Genomic DNA, 26,446 nt, shown 5'->3' on the forward strand with positions numbered 1-26,446 from the left:
GGGGGGCATCTTATCAAACATTCACTGGAGAACAATCCAATAAAAGCAGGTCATTGAAGCCGTCGAGCCCCTGCCTGAACGTCTCAGCCAAGCTCTAATCACGTCTGAATAAAGCCATTCATTCTGATTACACAACAGCAGACCAATTAAAACACAACCATGTTGTTACTCCTCCCTCATTAGGCAATGAATTTGGTGGAAAATAATCCAGGCATCGGTGGCCAAGACCCCCGCCTCCCCCACAAAACCTCTTTCAAAGCAGGCAATCCAGCAGGATCATGGGCTTATTTATTTATGGAGCATGTGCCAAGTTCAGAGGCTTTTACATCATTAATGACAATCAAATCCTACCGAGCCATGTAACACACAAAATTTTAAACAGCCGAGCTCACAAGTGTCATGCTGTGGCGTATTAACAAGGTGTGAGATGTAATCGCAAGTGTTGTCAGCGCTGTGCCGTTGTGTCAGTTTAAGGGATTTTAGGTGTTTTTTTATTTTTCATTTTTTTTCCCCCTGATCAGGTTCAAAAGAAAGGAACTCTGAGTCGAAACAAAACTTAAAAATGAGAAAGGCGTTCATGAAAACAGTCTCTGCTTTGAAAAGAGGCTGCAGAATATCCACTTTATAATCTAAAACGGAGCGAATGTGTTGAATTTGGCCTAGAATGCAGGTTTGCACGCCGTACACTCAGAAATAAGGCGTGAATTTTAAGAAATCGGCCGCTGAGCGCAGCTGCGTGACCCGCTGGTCGCTCGGCCGAGAACACTGACACTACAATGGAGAATTCAACTTTTTTTTTTTTCTAATTTTGAGTCACCAACTAGTCTCTGAAAGTTACAGCTCAGTGAGAGACTACTCTCTACTCTCAGGGCCTAACCTGCACTACTTACAGCATGTCTTTGGTGTGGAAGACTCAAAATTAGCTTACCATCTAAAACAGGGGTGGGCAATCCTGGTCCTCGAGGGCCATCCTGCAGGTTTTACTTGTTTCTCTGCTCCAACACACCTGATTTGAACCAATGGGTGATTAACAGGCTTCTGCAGAACATGAAGAGGTAATTTAACCACTGAATCAGGTGTGTTGGAGCAGAGAAAGAACTAAAACTTGCAGGATAGTGGCCCACAAGGACCAGGATTGCCCACCCCTGATCTAAAAGGTGTTTGTTTTCTGCTTTGTAGCGTATCCAATAAGGTTTCCCTTAAATAAGTGACATGTTCAAGTCCAGCTTCCTTTCAGAGACCAATAATAGTTACCATTAGCGAGCTGTGATCTCATTTGCATACAGTTGCAATAAAATAATGACCTGCAGTCTATCAAGTATCAAAAAGAAATCGTTTTTAATCCCCCCAAGTCTGAGCAGAAAGTGGGCCGGGACTCTACGTTGTCATGAATCTGACAGTACTCGGTACTGCCTGTAATCTTAAACTGCATCACCCACAGGACATGGGTTGGAAACAGGAAGTCATAACCTGCCCTACGCTGCTCCCGATCGGGTCAGATTTAACGTTAGGACTCAAGGAGCCAATCGGAGGAACGGCTGGGCGAGCACTAATGAGAGCTGGAATATACATATACAGCTCAGGATCGTTACTGTAAGTAAACCGTAAATCCGTTGGTAACTTTTAAGACGTGGTACTTAGTCTCGGCGCAACGCTCCCATCTTCCTTTGGGTGAAACAATCCCTCCACTTTGACTGGCAGGACACTCCTGGTGTGTTTGCGAAGGAAACTGCTTAAAATAAAACTAAAAAGCTTGATAGGAATGTTGTAAAGAGCCCAAATATTATGGCCTGTCAGGCAAATAATTATTTTATGTTACTGCTCAATGATCTCCAGCGTTAAATAGAAAAACTTTTATCAATATTGGACCAGATTGAAGTTCATCAAAGTGAATGAATGTTCTTTAAGCTTCTTTATTTTGAGTTAGGAACAGTAAACTAAATAATTATATGTATGATTTACTTCTCGTTTTTAAATACCTTACAGAGCATACCAGCACTTTTACACTCCCCCCCCCCCACACACACACACACTTTGAGGACTGTCCCAAGTATTATCTGCAAGAGTTCGTCTTATCCAGAGCACTTTTATGTTTTAATGAGAGGTTAAAATAGTTAAAAGACCTAACAGGTGATTTATTATAAAGATACACAGGATTTATTTGTTCGACTGCCTCTGTGTAGAAATCTGACGCATTTTATTTTTGGATTTCCAGTGAGAGAAAGTCCACTAATCTGTGTCGTTCTGACAAAGATTTCCAAGTTTTTTTCTTTGAAATGTTTAACTTTGAACACAGAGTCGATTCAGACAGAAATTCCAACAATTATTTTGTGCCCTTTTAATTGTAGTTCTTCAAATTGGCCAAAATTAAAGCTGGCTTTACAAAAAACGAGAAACTGGAAATGGCTCTGAACCGTGCAATCAGTACACCCCAAATACATACTTTTTTTTTCTTCCCATTTAGCCTTTTGGCACCTTTAGTTGGCCTTTTATTGAAATGTTTTAACTCTTAGTTAGCCTTTTCGTACCATTAGTTTAGTTTAGTTTAGTCTATCTTAGCCTGTTCTTAAATCCTAGTTTAGTTTATGTTAACTTATTATCATTTCATTATATCTTAGTTTGGTTTTCCTCAGTTTATTTTTAGTATGACTTGTTTTAGATAAGCTTAGTTTTTTATATCCTAGTTTCCTAGCTTGGTTTTTCATCTATTTTACTTTTGCCATTATCGTGTGTGTTTGATCCGCCCTGTTGTTGAAGGGTGCTACAAAAATAGACTTGACTATAAATTCAAACACCAAATTCACCTCAAACTTCCTGAGATCCCCTCAGAGACAGATATGGCTGGACCCGTCAGGCTGGAGATTGGTTTTTTTGGCAACATATATCAATCCAGGTGGTTTTACTGTAGCGACTTAGTGACACGTTTTTTCCTCATCTTCGACGAGGAAACTATTAAAAAGAAAATGGTTTGAAAAAAAAAAGATAAACATATCTGTGAAAAGCGAAATAACAAAACAAAAACAAAAGTGTCCTATAAGATTGAAGCCCATTCAGTCTTTGTGATCTTCCATCAATGAGCGTAAAGCACAAAGACGGAGCAAAGTTCATCGACGGATTTGGAAGAGGTTCCACTTTCTTGCTGATGTGCTGTTTTATCAAAAAAAAAAAAAAACATATCCCCGCTTTCTTGGTGTTATTAATGAATGCGGCTTTGTTGTGAAACCACTTTGCCGCTCTCCTCCGGGCTCCTGCGAGAGCTCTTAGCGCTCGTACCATTTTGGAGGGGGCATTTGAAATTACAGCCCATGATATTCACTGACATTCAGTAAATGTTTCGGTACACCGGTGCATCTGCTCGCCTTGTTAACGCTCCCTTTGGGTAACTGGACTGTTGTCTCTGCTGGGCTTATAATTAAACACCCACACCTGACGTGTCAGGAGAGAAAAAAAGGTGAGGAGAAGTTCTTTTTTTTTTCTTTCCCAGAATGACGACCGCCTTTTCGGGACACGAGCTGAATTTAAATAAAGGTAACTGTGGACGAATCCACAACCGCGCGGATTCAGAGGGTTGCTGCCATTTGGGAGGTTTCCAACCACATCAAAACATGCTCGCCTCTGATGCTCTGTCCTCCATTTCTACTGTTACGCCTGAAATACGCCTGAAACCAGAGCAAGAATCCTAACTTTTTACACTTGTTCCACAGAGGGGGGGGGAGCAAAACAAATGGTAATGTTCCTCACACTTTGCAGGATTCAGTTATTCAAAAAAATATAAAAAAATCTCATCTGTGATCATGTTTTCTGATAAATATTTAACGTCGGCTTTGAAATATTAATGCTGGGAGCTGCAGAGCACAATTATTTCAAAAGAGGCGGCAGAGAGAAAAAAAAAAAAACCTGATTGGATTTACAGGTGGATGTGTTTAAAGGACTGAGATCTCCAGAGTCGAGTAATACTGAATGATTTAGCATTTCAGACAATTTGTGCTTGTTCCCGAGCCGTTTCCACAAAGCCAAGGTTCTGCCACGGAGTGCGGCTCAGCTTTCTAACGCTTAAATGTTAAGTGAAATTAGAATTTGGAAGACAACGTAAAGACTTGGGAGTGTGAATCTTTCGCTTTTGCATAATTTAATTCCAGTTGCCGTTGTTCGCCGTTTGATTCAGTGGTTTCCAGCCTTGTTTTCCTCAGAGACGCTCTTCCTGCGCCGACAGAATGCCTCCTAATGCAGACACCTGCATGCACAGGCTCACAAACGGCAAAGTACTTATTTAGCCATTTGCTTTTTAGCTCATTTATCACTCAATGTTCGTCAGGAATATAACTAAGATGAGTTTTATTGAGAGAAAACAGAAACTTGTTGACTTTCCATTCCACTGACCGGAAAGGTGTCAGGGTTTTTATTTTTATTTTTATAAATTGGGTCAAAAGATTTTAGAGCATTGACAGCTCTGATGAGACGTGAGACTACAGTATCTGGTCTGTCCGAGTCCAACGGCTTGTTCTTTGGGGATCCAGATTCTAAACGTTTTTTCCCCGCTCCGATTATTTGGAAGAAATGTGACTTCCTGACGCCCGCGGCCGGCTGATTGTACAGTACGTACAGAAACCATTTATTATTTGTGGTTTGGTTTCATCACGTTTCCATCAGATCTAGTAATGGCTCAGCCACAGGGGAGGAGGAGCGTCTCATTGCTCGGGAAGATCACCTCACCGTTGTTGTTTGGTTTGCACTTTACAACAGTTTCCTGTAGTGCAACCACAACAAATAAAAAAATAAATGCCAATCGTACCCAAACACGCCAAACCAGCGTTCCTCTACTAGATGCTAGATGCTCCCCACATGAAACGGACTTTCTAGGCAAAACGAGCTAGAGTTTGATTAAAGCGGACTGAGCAGGGCTGCTGTGAACGCACCCTTAGTTTTTATTGTTTCAGTTCCATTAACACTTGTAAAAAGCAGCTCTGCGTGTAACAGAACTATTTGATCCCTTCAGACTTGTAATTATCATTTTAGTGTATTAATATTTAGTACAAAAGCCTTTTGACTCCCTCTGTGCCATTAACCCCCCCCCTCAGCTCGTGAACCACTGTAGTATCGGGTGGTAATTGTAGAATATTTCATATTTTTTCCCCTCACTTGGGAAAAACTGTAAATCTCATCCGAACTGATTATTTCCCCTTCACCCCTAAAAATGATTATTTCCTTTCAACTGGTCTGATTTCATCCGAAACACACATTTTTCATTTGCACTTCCATGTCGTGCTATGAGGCTAAAGATTAAAATGCCAATCAGCAGCCCCCCTCCCCCGCCGATATTACACAATCACATCGTTTTGGAATGAGGCTTTTCAGAGAACCGCAGCACAGAGAGCTGCAGACCTGACAGGAAAACAGACAGCTGCTTTTTTTTTTTTTAAACATACTTATACACCGTTGTGTTGTGAATACACAGCACTCCAGATTCAGAGGCTGTTGGGATTCCTGAGGAGAGGAGCTGCAGATAAGGAGCGTGTTTACCAGCGGGAGAAGTCCATCTTTACTCTGAACACGGTCCGTATTCCTCGGCTGCGCTCACAGCGAATAGCAGACGGATTCGCAGTACAGTTTTAAATATTAACTGTGTCAGCATGCGCGCTCCCCACCAATTTCCAGCTCTAAACGCTCCCACGGCCGATGACTGAAAACACTGGAATGTGACCTTGATATAAAACCTCATCATTTCCCTTTCCACGCTGTTATTTCCAGCGGGAGCCAACACCAACACCAGAAACAGGTTCCTGTCCCCGCCACGTACACCAGCCTACTGTGGCGTGTATTGTAAAGGGGAAAGCTTTGGGGTTTTTTGGGGTTTTTTTGGTTTTTGTTGAATGGGAACACGTGTGTGTGAAAGAAGAAGAGATTATCACAGCAGTTAGAAATACCTGACCATTCTGGAGGGGTCACACTCCGATCTGAAAGACAGAAAAAAAAAAGAAAAACCAAGATCAATGATTTTGTTAAACAAGAATGCTGCAGCGGGTCAGTGCTGCAGTTCCATAAAAACACCTCAATAACCGTCAGCTGATACAAAGTTCAGCTCTCTGCCGCTGAAAGGTGCTTCACTTCAGAGCAGATCCATCATCTGCTCTCCTGAGAAACACCAGATTCCAGCGCCGACATTAACGGGGTCGTACATAAGCTTTCAGCTGCGCGTCTCCAAACTGTCTCCTCTACAAACGCAACAATTACGTTCGTGGTGTACAAGCAGACATTTGCTTTTTGTAATTTTGTGCCAAATGAATTATACGGCCATTAACATGACTAACTAACTAGTTCTGCTATTATTCTTTTTCACGATGATTCGCTAAATTGTAAATAATGGTCCATTTTACTCCCTCAAAATACAATTTTAAGTGGTTCCCATTCTTAAGTGGGCATGAAACGACCCCTACTGAAAGATTAGGACTGCAGTGAACCATCAATGCTGCTAAATTGATGTTTTTAATAAAAACAACAAAAAAAAGTCAGAAGCACGAGTCTATGAAACAACGCCAAAAGTAACAACGTAAAAACTAATTTTATGACACACTTTGTCAAGAAAACAATCACCAGGTTCCTTGAAAGGTTTAGAGAGAAAAACTTCATCTGGTAATGATCCAGAGAAACCCAATTAAACACATAAAGTTAAAAAAAACAACGATCTGATTCACTGAAAACACACAAAAACAAAGGCTGATATAGTACGACGTGAAACAATTCAGCCTCTAATCACAACACAACTAACCCTTTAGTCACAACAACAAAGCAAAGTCATGATTTTGCCAATTACTGACAGAATCCCAAACAGGTCTTGTTTTGAAATGATAATACACTTTCAATAAACCTGACTCACAGTTTCACAACATGTCAAAATGAGGCCTAGTGCAAAATAATAACAAGGAAAACCCTCCAGGCAGCAGACGTGTTTAACACTCAGTAACTCAGAAAAACACATGTTCCACATTCTCAACCAAAATTAACCTTTTCGTTCTGGAATAAAAGTCGAACCTCGTGATCAGGTTGAAGCACCATTTCTGCGTTTGTTGCTGTTTGTACCAGCGCTGCGGCCAGCAGGTGTCACTAATGAGAAACCAAACGGCAGGAAGTGGCACCAGAGGGAAGAGCTGTCCACTAAAAACAACCAAACAACAGTTTTTGTAACTTTTCGTCTTTTTTTCCCCCACCCTGAAGTAGTTGCCTGTCGAAACAAACCTGCTCACATTTAATCTTTAAATGATTCTGATTATATCTGCACAGAATCTAAAACTGCATGAGTACACCGCCCTCCTCCAATTTACTCACATCCATATGAATGGGTTAATCTCCACACCCCTACCCTTAGTGTCTGCCATGATATAAAATAAGGTAAATATAACCAAAGACAAATCAAAGAGCACCATTTTTCCTCAATATGACATTTACAAGGTTAGAAATACATTGTGCAAAGAACAGAACAGATAAAAGTGCCAACAGTGCTACGATATTTCCATATCTCTGCTCTGACACATAAAGGTTTATACAGCGATCAAACTTTCCCAACGCCACCGTAATAAGTGCCGGTTTGCACGTTCGGTTCGACGTTCTTTTTTGCCATGGAACTCCACAGTAACGGTTGGATGTAGACCGCAGTCGTAAGGAAAGCACCGTCTCCTCACGCCGCAGAAATAAAATGTAGCCTGTTCGCCGAACCAACGCACTAAGGGGCAATAAAGCAACTGCATGGCTGCGTCAAGGTGGATTTATGAGCCACCTGGTTGGCTCCTTTCACTTTTCACATGGAGAAAACAATGAGGTAAAGACCATACAGTGACCGACTCCACCATTAGCCTCTGTAGGCTCTGTTTAGAAATGTGCTCTTCGGGAAATAATGGCCCTTTGTAACACATAGAGCTGTGTTAGGTTTTAGGTTTTTGTTTGGTTCCATTATTTGTTTCTCTTAACTCATAATTGCTTCACCCGGCGTTTCTTCGCGGAGGCGAGTAACCGCCGTCCACGCGTCTTCCCTCCGCATCCGAAAAACACCTTTTAATAATTTTCACGCAGCTTAGAACAAAACTGGGGTTTTCATTAGAGCAGATTTAATCACGGCTGTGGAAAGATGTTCGGCTGCGCTGATTTAATGCGACGGGAGGATGAGTTTCAGACACAAACACTGCGGTTCAGATACAGCCGCAATTACTGGAGCTGTATATTGCCGGGCGGACCTACGTTATTGTAGGGGGAGTGTGTGTGTGTGTGATCAAGATAGAATTATACATCATAAATCTTCAGCTGAGTGATACGCCCGTCTTTTAAACAGTTCATCACGCAGCCGTGCACACTCAAAGCAGGAGTGCTCCGTGCCTTCTGTGGTGCAGAAAGACCACTACAAACTGCTAATATCACCGTTAGCGCCAGCCCTGCGTGCACCGGCGTTTGTGTTTGTATTCTGATGCCGCAATAAGAAGACAAATGAACTGTCCGCCGCCGTCTCACACAGCCCGATGCATCATCAGTCATTGTTATTCATGTGGAACGTCACTTTGTGCCCCCCTGAGCTGCCGCTTGATCAGTTCGGCTTCTGTTCCTTGGTCACTTCAAGACTCCGGCGAAATGCCGGCGACGTAGCGCTGACATATCGCAGTTAAATGCGTCCAGTGCTGTATAATGTAATCCCTCGGAAAACCATGTGTCTTCAGATGCCGAGTTGCCCCTATATGTCCACCACGGTGCTACTTCGTTCTGCGGTTTGTTGTACCTCACCGCGGGGTGTTTTCCCGAATAACTCGGCTGCTTTCTGCAAGTGAAACGAGCACAAAACGTGATCAGCTGCGCACAGACAGGAGCTGGAACGTACTCCTAAAGCTCCGCAAATCTGACAGAAGCTGGGTTAGAGGACCACGGAGCACCAATTAATTTAGATTCCAACGCAACATGAAATGCTTTTTGTCCCGGCTGTCAACTCGAAAAGTGAAAGGGAAAAAAAACATTCACTTTTTCACCCCTTGTCTATCATTTTTATGATGATAGGCACTTGAATGGAACGTAAAATTCGAGCGAAACTGTTTTTCTCCTGCACTGCGTAGAAGCGCAGTCCGCCGAGGCTCACTCAGATGCATTCCCAAAGCCTTTTAAATAATGCATGAAAGGCTAAATCCCAATGGAAGTATTATTCCACAGTAAGGCCTCCGCGAGCTGTGTGATTGCTTCCTCCCATGTTGGCCCAAGAGGAGCCGAATCTGCAGTGGTTGAATTAAGACTTCACCCCGGCTACATCCTTAAACCCAATCTTAAGAGCTCTGTCTTTCCTGTCAAGCCAGTGTCTCCAACCTGCACCCTTATCTCAGACAATGTGACAGAAGGGGAAGGAGAGGGGGAGGTATACTCGCCCCCCCTCTTCCTGTGGCTCAGATACAGTATCTGTTGCAACGAGGACGGCCTGTTTCCTGTTTCTGTGGGCGGAAAATGAACAGAGGGCACACCGAGCACTCAAATCGCTGACTCAGAAATTATCAATCTGCCCCCCCTCCCCTTTTTTTTTTTTTTTGCAAGAGTAAGTGCAACCGGACACGGCTGCAGGAATGCGCTCGCTTAATCACGGCTCGCCGCTCGGCTTCAAACAAACTGGAGCATCATCGACTGCAGGCCGCGTGGCCGCAACGATCCGCGCATCAAACACACGTCAGCGGCTCTGCCTGTGAACCCCGGGCTCGAAAGCAGGTCCGACCCACGTTACCAGCAGCCAGGCTCGCTGTGAGAAACCTTTGCACTTTCCCCTGAAGCCATTTTTTTCCCCTCCTCACCTCCAAAAGTAATTATAAACTCATTTGGAAACGCATGTGTGTTTATTTCCTTTCTGTTGTTCAAACAGAAAGGAAAATGAGGTCACTTCAGAATGTTCGAGGCGATCGATTGACGGCATACCTTTTAAAAAAGTACGCTAAAATTGGTGTAAGAGTGGCTAAAGCTAAGCGAGTTATTATTTCCTCATCGTCATGAGCAGCGCATTTAGCGATGGACCGATCAATCGGGCGCTGACGGGAATCGGCCGGTTTTCAGCCTGATTGGCTGAAAAACTCAGTGAACCTACCATAGCTAAGTGGGCCATTTGTGGTCGCCCTTCTTCGGAGTGGAAGACTGAGTGTATCTGTAAGGTCCTTTAAATCCAAGTCAGAAGGTCAGGAGAGGTAAGAAGTCAGTAAAAACAAAGTTTTTTTTTCTGCTGAGGAATGTCTGCTGTTCATTCAGGCTGACAGTTCTCCAGCCGACTCTTAAAACAGGCGACACGTCCGGCTTCCTTCGGTTGACAACAGGAAGAATGGATTGATGGCAGAAAAGTTGCTCTTATTTTATCCTTCGAAGCTTTAAACCTCTGTCTTTCCTGGGACAGCCAGTTGGAAAGCTTTGAGCCAAGTTACACTGCTGCGAACTGTTGGTAACCATTAACCATCGAGATGTCAGCTACTGTTTGTCCTCACTTTGGTTTTATTTATTTATTAAATAGAAAAATCCTAAAGAACACTTTGAGTTGGGATTTGTTTGTATAAATCCCTCTGTCCGATAATCTGCAGGATCTCTCTGACTGGATGATCAATTTTTCTCTTGAACTTTGAGATAATGGAACTGGCCAGAACTGGTATCAGCAGGTCAGAGTATGACCAAAAAAAATAATCAGAAATCAGGATTGGCCAGAAAAACTGCATCCCTGATGTTTACCCTCAGGAATCTGAGGATTTTAAGTCATTGCTTTTAAACTCTCAAGTTTCCACTGGAGAGACAAGCAGCCTGGTGATTATAAATCTTAAATTTGGCGACCGATCTGCGAGTCAGAGGAATCTACTGCGCCTGAACCCAGCGGAAAGGTGAACCGCCGCACCAATCGGTGGTCCGAACACAGAGGTGAAAGCACCAGGAGTCTGAAAAGGTGTTGTTTCCTTAAACACCAGGCGAGTAGGTGAATTACATAAGCTGTGTCTGCTGTGTCAGCGTTGGTTGTAGTCCTTTAACATCAACACTGCCTGGAATCAGTACAGAAACCAGAGACTTTAGACTCATTCACACAGCTGCTCTAAAATGAGGCTTTCTGAAATATTTGATTTTAGTTCATAATTAGTGTCATTTAATTAGGGTATTCTCCGTCTAATCACTTTCTGCCACTATTATTCTACTTGAATTAAATTCAGATTTTTTTTTTTTCCAACAGTAACGGCGCAAAAAAATGTTAAAATGTTAAAATCAAAACAATACAGCCAATGTTCAGCACAAAGGACTTCCTGTCAGCGGCCAAGTTGCAGTTTCTGTCCATTGTTAGGTTTTTTTGGTTTAAATGGCACTACTGATAAAAAAGGCTAATTTCCTACAAGGATATAAGTTGAACTTGTGAGAAAACAGCCATTATTTGACCATGTAATGCATGTCAATACTGATAAGAATTTTTACTCATTTTTTAAGTTTTGGTAATGAAGGAGGAGTAGAGTGAGGTCATGAGTGTCAGATCAGTCAATAGTTAAATTTGTTTCATCCAGCTACGTCAAGAAAGGAAGAGGGTTATTTAATTTATTATTTACTTATTTTACACCTTTGTCAGTGTTGTTAACTTAATTCCATTATAATTTAGCTAAAGCCTGTTGCAAAATGATGTCAAACACTTATGTGCAAAACCCATAACGCTATTATGATGCCGTTTTATTCATCTTTACATTTTTTTTTTTCTGCCCATCTCTAAAAGGCTTATCCCGGTGGACCCAATGTAGGTTCACTTGCTTCCCATTGGGCGATCCGACCCGCTTCCAGCTCGGTCCTTAGGGTCTACGCACGCCAAGCCGATGATTTCACGTCAGGCCATCAATCGGCCAGGGAGCCACGCCGCTGGATGACTCGCTTTTATCCCAGTTAGTTTTTAAGCCTCGTCTACGTCCTCCATTGCTGGATGTCGCCAAAAAAAAAAGAAAGAAAAATGTCTTCAGGAGCGTTGAGCTGACCCCGCCCACATCGAGGCGGCACTAACGTATATGGAAGAACAGTACGGAATGGAACTAGGGCGCGGCGGGTCGCAGTACAATCGACAATTGAAAAACGGCTTATGTTTTCACAAATCCTGGAAATTCATTCAGCCGTTTGCTCTGAGTCCGGTATTTTTTTTTTTCTACGATCAAACCATAGAACAAGTGGTCAGTACCAAACCTCCTAATGTGGGTCTAAAAGCAGGTAATGTCACAGGTATCACGAGTTTCCACACAGTGAGAACGTTAAACTGGGCCGCTCGAGGCGCAGACGCTGCCGTCACACGTCTGACTCTGAAACACCAGGAAACTGGTTCCCTCTTTAAAAACTGGGCTTCCATCGAAGCATTTCTCATCATGCAAAGGCTCAGTTCGAATGGAGGCCTCCGAATTCATGTTTGTGTCACAATTGTTCCAATTTTAACATCAATTGTTGACTCTGCAGTCGCTGATAAAAGCTTCGCTGTAGTGATCAAGTGTCAGGAGCAGACGTGCGAATTAATACATCAAGCATAAGAGCATAAAATATATATATATCCCCGACGTTGAAAACAGGATTTGCGAGTTGGCAGTTTAGCCTTGAGTTGAAGGGTTAGAATCTGTGTCCAGGCAACCGTCGCTAATGATGCGATGAAGTGACCTTGCTCACATCCAAGAAGAAAATTAAGATCTGAATCGCATCAGATGCTTTTCCGCTCACACGCAGCGCAGTCGGGTTCGTGTCTGGCAACACTTCTGAACTCAAAATGGTCATAAATACCGCTGGAATTTTTCCTCAAGGAGGTTCTCGGGGAACGTAGAGTAACCCAAAGCAGAAACAGCCAGAGAGGTGGGAGTCCTGATTAGAAATGACACCTTGTATTGCCTGGAAACACTGCGGGTATTGGCTTTTTCTTAAGCTTTCACCAATTGTCAGGAAAAAAAAACATCTAAATGTGCAGCTGTTCTGATCAAAATAATTGTTCTTGATGAAGGCAACACATAAAATCTACTACTAATGTCCCCTCACCTGACCTGCCAAGAAAAAACATAAAATAAAACATGGTTTTGTTCAGCTGTGAAACGCTTCAAGCTTCTGCTAACAAACTCCTTCGAGCCATGATTAAGGAACAAAAAAAGTGTCATTTGAAAATAAAGCTGCACCTTTTCCAATTCTGGGGCTGCCTGCCTTCAGGATGCCGTCAGAAAAAAACAAAACAATCAATCACGTGAACCTGGGGTGGGCCGCAGCAGCTCGCCCCCCGCCCTGAGGAACGCCGTGGAGCTGGACGTTCCTCCGTGGTATTCCTGATTTATTCTCCATATTTTACACCTCTTTTGTGAAGAAGAACGCTGCCATTACAATCAAGCGTTCAGCGTTTTAACACGTCTGATGTCATTTCCTTTTTAACCGCCCACATGTTCCTCTGTTGCACCACGTCGTTCTGGTATTCATGCGATCACATCTCTGAGACCCGAAGGATTCGTTTAAACCGGCGGCGACCTCGAAATGCGTCCCGGCTAAGCGGCTCTAAACGACGCGGGGGTCCGGCTTTCTGTGGAGGTTTGCCTTTCACCGCGCCGCCAAATTACGTCCTGCGTCTCGATGGGAGTCACTGGAGCGCGACCCTCCGTGATTGTCTGGCCTTAGAAGAATGAGGGAAGCACAGTGTCGCAAACACACACACAGGTCTGTAGAAGATGATGGAAACGGTTCAAACGCAGTCCACCCACTTCCTTCACCCGCTTTGATTTCTCATTATTTACTCCGACGCTGTACAACCAGTCAATACGTTATTTAGATCGACGACAGGCAGGCTGAGATGCTGCGACGGAGGAACTGGACCTTAAAGAACTGATATAATGGACCTCTGAAGGATCCGCTCTGTTGTTAGGCTGACATTACTCTTCCTTTTGTAATCAAAAATCTTTAAGAAAAAACTAACTCATGATGAAGCTTTTAATGAAGAGAGAATGTCTGCTTTTAGGAGAAAATGTTTTATTACCCGGGTTTGTTTGTTTTCCTATGATGCATTTATGATATAAACAGTATCGTGTTATTTACAGTATAATGCTAAAGGATTTTATCTGTTAGTTGGGATTAACTCCACCAGGACCATTATTGATGGAGATATTTCTTTACGGTACATGATCAGACACAAATTAAACAGGAAAAAGCAGCGTTCCTCCAGGACACGCACATTGCCCGCAGCCTCGCGTTGCAAAATTTAAAGGAAGATCTCACGCCGTCTGTTAGCTCTCCGACCGCGTGCTGGGGACGACTCTCAGCTACTACCACACCAAGTTTCAGCTCGGTATCTGTAAAACTGACCGACCTGTAGCCATTTGTCTGTCCGCTAAAGTCGATTCGCTGTGGCGGCCATCTTGAACGGGGCCGACTTGAAAAGTTAATCGGTTGCAGTTGCACATCCGATGATTGCTTTCTGAGAGTTTTGTTAAAATTCATCGATTGGTTTATAAGATATTTTGTTAACGGACAGACAAGTGCCCGACTTTCATGGCAGCGGGTGATAATAAACACCTGAGAACCAGTCGAAAACACCAAATGGTTGACTGCTTAGGTTAAGACAAAAAGCTAAAAGATAACTCTACTGATACTTCTCACAACATATCCAATAATGTGCCTCAATAGCAAAAGAAGTTATGTAATTAGTTATGTAATTAAAAACGTTAAAAGCCTTCAATTCGGTCCTGAACCTTGAAAACACCTGGCCTAACACAGGGAGCCGGATACAAGGAGATCTCACTTTCATTCTGGCTGCACATTCCTGAAAATATTGCTTGGATTTAGACAAGCCCTGGGAGTCTCTTACGGAGTCCAGGAGCGCGGAGAACACAAATAGCTTCGTGCGCATCGGCAGCCCGAGTGTAAAAAAAAAACCACACAAATTGTAGCCAAACACCCCTGAAGGAGAAGAAAGCAGACTGTTGAACCAGCAAGCCACTCTGACACTACTGAGGTAAACATAAAAGCAGCAACAACGATATATAAAAAAAGAAACAAGGAGATGAAATGTTTGTATGACTCCAGCTATCTGAGTCCAAATGCTGGTAGTGAAAGGCCTCGGCAGCTATGAGGAAGTCTGTGTTGACATGTATCCCTGATGACTAAGACGATTAAGCAGTAGCTCCTCATCTGTGTTTAGCTGTTGACTCAGCCTGCACCTTGTCAGCTACCACACACACACACACACACACATCCTGCTCCCCTACTTGGCAGAAAACTAGTGGCAGCCTTTCAAACGGCTCTCCACAGGTACTACACTACAAATTGCCTTCGATTCAGCTGCTGCGTCAGCTGCTTTTGACAGCTGCGAGGCGGATAATTGGTTCGACTGTGAAGACGTGAAGAATGAGCGAGCCGACCGTACTTTGGCCCCGTGGCCCCTTCAAGTGTGACGCTTTGGAGCCGATTACGGCACGTAATCAAGGGGCGTGGACCGAGACAGCTAGCTCGATGATAGCGAAGTTCAGATAAACAAAGAGTGCATCAAACTCACAGAATATCTGCTTTGTACTCTACAGACTGTGCTCAGAACTGACAAAGAAAAATGTATTTCAGCTCCTTTACAAGCATAAAAAAAGGTTATCAATCTATACATCTATCTATATTGTTGTAACAACCATAATAATAATAATAATAATAATAATAATAATAATAAGTATAGTTTTCTTTTGTATGGAGTAAAAAGAAACATTTTATTGCCATGTTAGTAGCAAAATACCATCAATGGAAAAAGCACTGCAGTACATGGAAAGATAAATACCTGCCACGTGTCATTAACCTAAATATGAAGCTATCGCTAGCTGCTTAGGTTAGCTTAGCATAGTAGATAAACCAAAAATGATGAAAAACTGCCAGTCATATGTTTATAATTCTACATGTTTAGTTGTTTATTATATCCACAAAAATAAATTTAAAAAATGAAAGGTTTAAAGAAGAAAAAGTAATGCTAAGTGGCTCCTGGCTAACCTAGCTAGCAGAAGTTTGTGCGTTGCTGCATGTATGTAGTCTTAAATTCCTACGAAGTTACACAAAAAAATGTGAATGAACTGGTTTAAAAAACCATGAACGTTAAAGCATTACTGCTTCATGAAATAGTAATGACGACTACATTTAGGAGAAGCATTTAAAGTAGCGTATCTCACGGGGCTTTTTCTTTGAAACAGACGCCAATTTCCCCAATCCACATCTATGGTGCATGAAAAGTAGCTCAACAATAATAATAAGAAACAAGTTTAGAGACTGTTTCAGCTGGTGTTTACTCATTAAAAAAAAAGATGTGTAAACACCATGCATGTACTTATTATGCCGTTTATTTCAATATTAATGTTGGCTGCGTATTGAAAACGAGTGCAAAAATGTGGTCGCTGTCGACCTGAATGTCAAGCCAACAGTTTGCTTGCTTATTTGTCAGGTCATTTATCAAATTTACGTCTCTAGAATCTGCAAAATATAACAAATTTTAATATGCTGGGGGCAAATTTCGAATTGGGAATCAAAAACAAAGGAAGGTGAAGCTTTTCCACAATCTTCGTCATTTTCCACAGGAACCAATGGAGTAACGTTGAACACACACAGCGCAAACACACGAGATACGACTCTTTCCTACTGTAAATCAGAATGATGTACAGTCTGACGCTGAAATAAAAGTCAGAAGGGCTTTAGATGAAGCCATACAAGGGCTACTTTTTTATTTTTTTGCTACCATATGACGGTTTTCAGGCCAGGAATCAGAAACACTAAAAGGAATCAGTCTTCTCAAATTGTATAAGAACGTTTTCAGAAGCAGGTGCCTGAAATGAAGTTACATAACCCATCATTTAAAACAAAAATAAATAATAAAAAAAAAAAAACACAGAAGCAGCGTACTGATGCTCAGCTCAGTCGCCTGAGGGCTGAGGTGACAGAAAGAGGTCTGGAAGTGAGCTTTGCCGTTGGACCCTTTGAGATCTACGGTTTATTTTGCTCCTGCTGCTTCTTCTCCTCCATTTCTGAGCAACCTTTGCTTCCGAATGTCAGGGAGGGTTTTCGTCCGCGCCACTCCTTGCTTTTAATTTCACAACAAAAGAGTCGCAGCCTGGGTGCAAAGCGTTTCCTGCTGGATTACGCTCGGCGCGGTTTCAAACCAAAACTGCTTCCTTTTTTTCACCATAAGGAGCTGTAGCATCAAAACTCCTTCAAAGATGACAAGTAAAAGTAAAAATAAAAAATTTAAATTAAATAAAATCCTCGTTAAGCCTTAAACATACTTTCCCCGTGGGGCGCGCAACATCAAAAAGGCCCAAACCATTCCTAACTCCACGTTAGCAGACACGATGGGGCGAACAGCGGGTCGGCGGTCGACGGCGTTCTTACGCTGCCGTGTTAAGATGTTAAAGATGCAGAGAGGTACAGTCTATCGCAGTCGAAAGCAGCCCGCAGCGGATTCTGAGCGCCACTTGCAAATCGTCTCTGGCCACAGCTTAAGATTTATAGGTGAGTCGGAATGCAAATCATCCCAGCATGGACATTAATCTAGCCAGGGGTATTTCATTAGAAGGTATTTGCTGAGGAGCGAAGGAGGGGAGGTGGGTGGGCGTCCATGGTGTTCATAAATTCAGTTTGGCACGCTGATTGTTCAGCAGATCACTGGGTGAATGAGCAGATGCCACCAGCCACAAGAACCAGCTTCTCCTCTCCCCTCCACCGCCGCTCTAATATTATTTCCTCCCGAGGGGGGGGTCCCAGGACACGTGCTAAAGCCGCTACCAGTGGGCTTTGGTTGAACTATTTATGAACTTGCCAATCTCCGGGCCTGCAGGCTCCATCCGGGGCGAGGGGGGGTGGATGGGTGTGTGGGGACTTACTGAAGGCAACTGAGGTTTTCTTGGGCAGCAGATTACAGCAAAAGAAGCCAGGACACGGTCCTTACGACTAGTAAAGAAACCAATTATATAGAATAAAAAACAGCGCCAGAGACTTTTAGGGGACGCTGACCAAAAAAAACAAAAACCAAAATCAACACTCAAATCAAAGCAGCCCAGATCAAAAACTTTGGTTTTCATCTGAGTTTCAACGGAACAAATGAGTCATAAATTTAAATAACCAAATAAATAGAGATCGTGCTCGTCTAAAAGCAGATTCCCATCGAAGCGAGATTTTAAAATAACTATAACTAGAAAGCATAATGTTTTTATGTGAACACAGATCGACTTTGAACTCATCAAAGCTTCCACTGTACCTCATTTCTCCCACATGGTATACGCTTTTATTGATCTGCTGAAGCGACAGTAAGTGAATCACACGCTCGGTGCTTTCGCACTTTGAAAGGAGTGCATATCGCCCGCTGCCTGAGTTTTCATTTGAAATCGTCGTATGTTGAGACGTGACAGAGTCGGAGCCGTTTGGGTCAAACCTTAGAAAGGGCGTTGTGCACCAACTCGAGATGTGACGCTCAGAGGCGAGTGCTGGGGATGACTCTCAGCTACTACCACGCCAGATTTCTGAGTCATAGCCACGTCTGTGTTGGCTAATGTCAATTACGTGGCGCTAAAATCAGTTCTGCGGCACTTCAACTGATTTTTGGATGAATGAAAATTGAACTGAACACATAAATAACTAAAACACATTATTATATTTACATGATCTGCTTTGATAGAATAAGCCTTTTCCCAGAAATGGTTTCAACACTAAAAGATTAGCTGATTATTCTGGTTCGGACTAAATCCTTGCAAAAGATCAGCATCCTGACTGGGTGTAAAGAGAGCGACAGCTCATAAAGGAAAAAATTGTGTTTTTAAATGTAAATCAGAAAGAGCTGGGCCTTTTTAATAATGGTATCTCATGAAACACAAACAAGAATTCAGAGAAAGCAACAGTGAAAGCCTTTTTTTTTCTCTTTTTGGTTCTCTGGAGGCGCTGCATAAAAACAAACATGTTTGAACACACTGTGGAAACTAACGTGCTCAGAAACACATCTGACATGACAGCTCTATCACTGCTCATCTTACGGGTTTTCATATATAAAATCAAATGATTATGTGGGATTTACAAGCTCCCGAAATGCTGCAGCTTCCCCCCTCTCTGTCGAAATAACCTGCCTCGAAACCCAACCCTTTCCGTCGGTGAACTCGGCCCTTTTGGAAACCCAAATTTATGCTTCATCATCAAAGCTGCACAAAAGCTGCCACGTCGCACCTCCCCCAGGAAAGTAAACACACGTCAGCAGCAGAGACGGCGTTAACACAACATCCAGCCCCGCTCGAAACCTGCCAAAAGCCAGAGTGAGATGTATCGGCCTGTAATTGGATCAGGTTTGTGCACAACGCTAACGGTGTGCTCGTCACGCCGACAGTAACGCGCCCGCTGCTAACACCTGTGCACCTCATCTCCCAAATCTATAACCAACATGTCTGGGCTCCCCGCAACAAATGAGACCCGCGGCAGCTTTCAGCCACTAATTAGAGCTTTGGGGGTTCGTACCGCTGACTGACACAGATTTACACGCTCACATGGATGCAGGTCACGCCCAGGAGATCTAAACATGATCAAAACTTAAAACTGTCCAAAACCAAATCATTTCTCAAACTCTGAGAAAACTAGAAACATGAAAAAACTCATTTTAAAGGCTAAACTTGCAGCTGTTGTTGCAACTGATTTTGCTTTTTCTAAAGTTCATCTCTGGAGTCACTGAACAACTGATCTGCACAATATCAGTCTCCCAAAGTTGGACTTTGGTCTTTGACTGATACGATCCACATCTGGATACGCTGCCTGATTTGTTAAAGACTCATGAGCAGCAAAAACTGACAGGAAATGATTCAGCCGCTAAAAACAACAACAACAATTTGATTTACCATACATGTAATACAATAAAACAAAGAAAAAAGAATGATTTTATGCCAGTTAATGGGACTAATTTTTACCCACCAAAGAAAAAAGTTGTTCTTAAGGAGTTTTGTTTTTAAACAAAACACTTTTTATAAAACTTAACTCATAATTAATAAACATAAATAAGGCCTGCAGCAAAATTAAAACAACTGATATGTTTAACACTCTTTCAGTAACTTAGAGAGATGCAAACTAATTTTTTTGGACATTATAAAATAGTAAAACAGAAGGTTTTTCCTTCGACCTAGGTTGAAGCACACTTTCGGTGTTTGTTGCCGTTGGAACCGGCGCCGCTGCAGTTCTCCCCCTGAACAGAAGGTGGCATTGTTGACAAAACAGTGCAGACGAAGAGTTTTCCCACTAACAGAAGTGAATACGGGAGATCTGTTCCTCTCACAGAAACTTTGCAGATCAGATTTTATTTTATTATTTTTATTTTGTTTCACTCAGAGCCAGTAGACTCGACGGACTGATGCATCTAGATTTAATCCCAAAACTGCTTCAGTACAATCTAGTAGAATAGTGCGTCCTGCCTCCAGATGAATAATAATCTTCACATAATAACATGTTTGGCCAATCAGACGGACTCTCACTGCTCTTATTGGCCACATCTGGTTTAAAACACATGGAGAGTGATGCGGGTGTCATGACGACAAAACAGACCGAGAGCAGAGAAGAATAAATGGGTTCATCACAACTGATTATCATGATTACAATCATCGCCATTCTCAATATCATCACAAGCAGATGTTTTTCTACAACCATGCAAACGATCGCTGGTTAGTTGTCTTGAATGGCGAGGCGCTCAAGTCGCATTCGTCATGAAATTCCATACGTCGGCGGCGAGACGGGGACTTGTTAGACTTGTTTCTCCTCAAACACCAGCTGACTTATGGGACCGCATTAGCGCTCATTAGCACGGTTTGATTACTTATCTGCGAGAGGCTGTGGATGTTGCATGGTGTGTTATGAATCTGACTGCTCAGCGAGACGACGTGTTGGAAACAAACAAAAAAAAAACAAAACAGCTATTAACTACTCGTCTTTGTTCAAGCTCTAGCCGAAAGCAGGAAAACTTCCCGTAATGAACGCCGTTTTCAGAAAACGCCGGTCTGAAAACGGCATCTAGTCAAAGCTGCTCGTTTCCATAACTCCCGAAAGACTGAATTGACTCAAACTAAACTCTGGTTAACCGTGCGGGCCTTGTCGCTGGCTCTGTGGTGACACAAAGACGACTCCAGATGACACTGTGCGCGTGTCGTTTTGACAAAGCCGAGCTGCAGACGAGTCCACGGGAATAAAGTGATCTGCCTGCAATTCAGATCCATTACACCCCTGAATAAAATTGGCACAACTGTAATAAAAATAGACTAATGCGGACCTCATTTAAAAGCAGCTTTCAAGAACCAAACTCCAAAGACATCCAAAGAGTTGCTTTGGATGAATTAATCACCTCCTCTGTTCTGACTTTCTTAAAAAACCACCGCTGGGATGAAGCATGCTTTTTTTCTTTTAAACACGAGGTTCAAGTCATTTCAAAACACTCTGGTTTACGTCTGCTACAGCTGTTCAGCATTTTCCAAAAAAATGAAAAAATAAATAAATAAATACGAGGCAGCAAAATACACTAAAACCACTTTTTATTACGTTCGCTTTCCGTCAAAAATTTGTCATTTGCATAATTATGCAGCTGCTTTAACTTATCAAACGCATTAAACTGCAGGGCTCGAGCATCAAAGCATTTACAGTTTAATGGCAGCTAAAAATAAGGCAATTAACGTAAAGCCCTCCTAAACAACGAGGCCGCACTGTACGCGGCGCCTGCCCGACAAACCGGGATCGGCGGCAGACGCTCCGGCACACACGGAGCGTCTGGCCAAAAACGGCCCGACGCCGCCGAAACGCTCATTAGAGAACGAAACGAGACGGGCAAAGGAGTTTGAACCGATTCACCGGCGTCGCTCAGTAATCAGCGACCATTTAGGACTGAATTAGCCGCTTTTATTTGGCGTTTGGAGTTATCGGTTTAAACGGCAGGACGAGCTTATCGGCTCATCGTGACGACCCGGTCACACTGAACGGGCCGACGTTTCTCTCTCTCTAAAACGACAGTTCCAGAGCTTCCATGGGAGTCTGACATGCATTCAGATACCCCTTTGATACGTTCCTGAAAGCAGGAAAAAAAACAGAACGACTTGTCAGCCGTTCGCCGTCCCTCCAGCAAATCACGCCGAATGCTGTTTACACTCTGACGGCGATCTGGGCTCGGGACGGCGTTTGAATGCTAAAATGTGAGAAGACGGCTGCGTCGACGGGCACCCCAGAGAAGAAACGAGAAGAGCTTGCAGGCACTGTACCCCCCCCCCCCCCCCAGAGACGGGTGCGGATCATGAGCGATGCGCTCTGATTAAACTAGCAGCAGGGAAAGCTTTCATCACAGCCACTGTCAAAAGTAACTTTATGCTGGATTGCATTTACGGCTGAGGCAGGCCATTCCTTTCACTTTCTCCTACTGTGAAGAACAGAACATACAGACAATCAGCATAAAAAGGGCCGGATTAAAAGGAGGAAGCCCGCAGCCACGGATAGACGAGATCAGACATGGATGTGATTGCTAACTATTGCCTGAATGCTCCTCCTTTTTAGGTTCATTTCACTCTGCGTCTGATAGTTTTAATCATCCAGCTCAGAGATTAAAAGTGCTGTAATACCAGCAATTAGCACATCACAAACTATTACAGCACAGCTGGATCTACTGCTGTCTAATAACTTCTTATTCTTTGACTCAGCCGCCGCGTGTCATCAACGGGAGTCAGAAATGCTCCAATTGTAGCGGATTCGGGTCCACAACAGGTTAGTGAGGCCACGTCCTTCGTTTCCACCACGATAAATAATCTTTCACTGATGGAAATCCATGGAAGGCAGTCGCCGCTTAACGTCAACAGAAGAAGAATTTAATTTGAGAAATAAAACAGAAACTACTCTAAGCCTGTCGCATGTTTAGCTGTAAATTAGAAATAATAGCTCGCTGAAGCCTCCAGCTCACGAGTCTTGATTTGATTTCGGTGCGCCGCCATTAAACAAGGCGAGCACGCTCACTTCTTCCCAACGAGGCTACGGGATTCTTAACTGGTCCCAAAAAAAAGGTAAATGTTTACCATTTTCAGGCTCACGCTGCGTGATTTAAAAATCTCAAAGGATTTGAACACGTCACTCTGAGCAGATTATTAACATGATGTCTTGACAGTAACCTGTGTCCCACTGTAAGATGTCAGATTTAATAGATGGCGGACTCCACGGCAGCAGAATCCACAAAACTTCGACAGCGATATCAGTCAGTGGAAACGCTCTTGTTTAAAATCTTACTTCTAACATTCAAAACTCTTAACGACCAAGCTCCATCTTATGTTAAAAGATCTTATTGTTCCATATTTTCCTAACAGAGCACTTAGCTCTCAGACTGCAGGTTTCCTTGTGGTTCCTAGAGTCTCTAAAAGTAGAACAGGAGGCAGAGCCGTCAGTCATCAGGCTCCTCTCTGGTGGAACCAACTTCCTGTTTCTGTCTGTGATGCTGACACACCGTCTACTTTGAAGACTTTCCTTTCTGATAAATCCTATAGTTAGGGATGGTTTGGGTTTCCTGAGCTCTCCCTTAGCTCTGCTGCTATAGGCTCAGACTGCTGGAGGACAAACTGACCACATTCTCTCACTCTGCGGCTGTCTTTAATACTCTGTCCATGTTTGTATTTGTAACTATTTGTATTATGAACTTGTGTTTTTCTTCCCATAGAAACCACACCTGGCCCAATCATTCTGTTTATCTCTCTATCCTGTCTTCTCAAACCCCAGCTGGTTGAGGCAGATGGCCGCTCATCCCGGTTCTGGTTCTGCTTGATCTTTTTTATCTTGTTTAAAGAGAGTTATTTCTTTCCACTGTAGCCTCTGTGGTGCTCAGAATGGAAAACTGGAACAAAGAGAAGATTCAACACAACCCGCTGGTTTCCTTAGACAGAAAACTTTTACTAATGAGCTGTTGATGATATATGTGAATGTTTTTGTACATCGCCCTGAGCTGACTTTTGTTGTGACTTGGTTGCTATATAAATAAACTGAATTATTATGATGTTTAGACTCTAAAGAGCGAGACAAGGAGGAGCTACAGACGGTTCATGGCTGGGAAACTCGCCCCAATCTCAGCAGCAGTCACACTGCACGATTCTTCCAGAAAAATGGCTGACATTTGGATTTTTGCTATAGGTCGTCTTTGATTATGAAAATCACACAAATTGCATTCACACCTTGCATGGCCAAAGCTTAAGTTTCATGCTGAGAGATTTACAGAGCCCCTCTTGGTCACCTGATCACCAAAATCCGACCCAGTCGAAAGCAGAGCGGGACGAGTCGTGACTTCCTGTTTTCAACCGGTGTCCTCTGGGTATCGGAGTTGAAATGAATTGGTCGTAGCTTACAGCCGGCGACAGGTTTGTGAGAAGTGGCGGTACGGTAGGGTTAAAAAAAAACCTAGAAGAGCGTGAGGAACACCGACCCAGCTGGACTAGTTAATGGTTGCTAATGGGGGTCGGCACATCGCTGTGTTTTGAAATAACTGTGCAGGAGTGACCGCGTTGCCAAGGAGATCGATCTGCAGAATTCACAGGTAAATCCGCCGGTTCGGCAACGCAGTTCACATTTACTGCCGTCTGGGCTCAGATTCTACGAAAAAGCCGAGGGAAAACGTTGAGGAAGCGAGAAGGGAGAGTACTTCCGTTTAAAGCCGACCCAAGACGGCAGCAGACGGGTTCATGCATCTTTCAGACGAGGCAACTCTGTGTCACACGTTCTTTTCCAACACGAGCACACACTTAGAGATGATGTCTTCGTCCGGCAGCTGACTGAGAGCTGACAGCACTTTACACACACACACAGAGCAAACAGGACACACTGTATTTAAGAGACAAGTCGTGGGATTCCAGCACAGACGTACTTCCTGCTAGACCAGAACTACGAATTGTAAAGGAGGGAGAAACTCCAGCTCCAAACCGATGCAGAGATTTTACCAAAAAACCCAACGCGGCTACAATTTCTTTAGACGTTAAATGGATTTTGCACCCTGCAGTGGTAACGCACGAACCTAATAATACGATCCAAGCAGAAGACTCGTCTTAGACCAACGCGGCTCTGAGATAAAACCCAACTGGGGGGCCTTGGGTTCGGATCCGCAACGTGTTAAACGACAATATGTTTGATTTAAAAGCTGAAAATGGGCTCGAGGCGTGGAGGGAGACACAGGACTGGATCATAACAGCCGAATTGAACCAGGGCTGGAAGCAGTTACATTAAGCTGAATGTTAGACATTTCAAACATTATTAGTCTTTGTGGAATCAGAATGTAATTCACTGATATGTGTGCCACCAAAACTAACTGCAGCCATAAACTATGAAACTCAAAAAGTCTTCAATGGACAGTTTCGATCATAGAAAAGTGGGGTTCTGTGGGAAGGTTAGGAACAGTTAATGTCTCACCTGTTGTAGATAGCACTTTAATTAACCTCAGTTTGTGGAGATGGAGTTTAATTCTAACTGGATCGATGTTAGGTTGTGTACCATTTGATTTCAGGTGTTCAAGTCATTTATTTATCTGGTTTTTAGCAGGTCTTAAAAACACATTTTTCCCCCACACACAAACACACTGAGGTTGTTCAAAGTGCTATCTACAACAGGTAAGATATTAACTGTTCAAAGCCTGAAACATCACTTGAAGTGTAGTTAAACTCAGAGGCTATAAAAACAAAACAGAACTCACACGTTACAAAGCTCCATTTCTAGGCTTTCAACAAAACATTACAAAGAATTTGTAAAAATTGATGAATTCATGAAGTAAGAAACAAAATGCACACGTTTTCGTTTTCGCCTCCCATCATTTTTCCACCTAAAACGCCTTCTCCGAGATTCGACGCTCATCTGATTCCGCCATTTTTGTTTACCTTCACACACAACGCGTCAGTCCACAGCCCCAGCAGAGTACTTTGTTTACATCGAGCGTGTACCCGCATTTCGGAGCTGCATGTCAATCCGTCTGGAGAACTGAACTGGAGCTGCACCATCTGGCAAAGTTCAGGCTGAGCTTTTTTTATGTTTTACAGATTGTGATGAGCAGATTTAACCTTTAATTTAAACTGTTTACAGTGACAGCTGTGCTGCAGCTTCAAAAAAAAAAAAACAACAAAAAAAGTCATTATTTTGTAGCGAATTGTGGAAACGTGGTTTAGAAGCTAAGTACAATCCCTTTCCTTGCTGGAGGGAATCGTATAAACTGCCCCGTTCTCACGTGCGCGCAGTAAATATGAGACTAATACGAGCTCAGCTTTAAGATTTGTTCCCACACGCCCCTGTTTGTGCAGATTAAACCCCAAAAATGTGAGGCAGAGTTCAGTCAGACCATAACCTTCCCCTTTAATTGACACCAAGACAGCTAAAAGACTCATCTCCTGGAAAGCGAAAGCAAACGCCATCCTCCGCAGGTAATTTGACCCCTTCGCGCGGAAGAACCGGTCGGGTTTGTGGCTCGCCG

The 26,446-nt window shown here is 43.1% G+C and overlaps 1 protein-coding gene across 4 annotated transcripts in view; it reads right to left on the reverse strand.

The window, feature by feature from the left end:
- Window positions 1-26,446, reverse strand: part of LOC108232033 (IQ motif and Sec7 domain ArfGEF 1) — a 99,640-nt gene that overhangs the window by 69,146 nt on the left and 4,048 nt on the right. For all 4 annotated transcript variants that reach the window (XM_017409529.3, XM_017409527.3, XM_017409538.3 and 1 more), the window contains exon 2: window positions 5,925-5,954. In XM_017409529.3, coding sequence (XP_017265018.1) covers window positions 5,925-5,954 — 30 coding nt within the window. The remainder of the gene's footprint in view (window positions 1-5,924; window positions 5,955-26,446) is intronic.

Source organism: Kryptolebias marmoratus, linkage group LG8, assembly GCF_001649575.2.
Source record: "Kryptolebias marmoratus isolate JLee-2015 linkage group LG8, ASM164957v2, whole genome shotgun sequence".
Taxonomy (NCBI): Eukaryota; Metazoa; Chordata; class Actinopteri; order Cyprinodontiformes; family Rivulidae; genus Kryptolebias; species Kryptolebias marmoratus.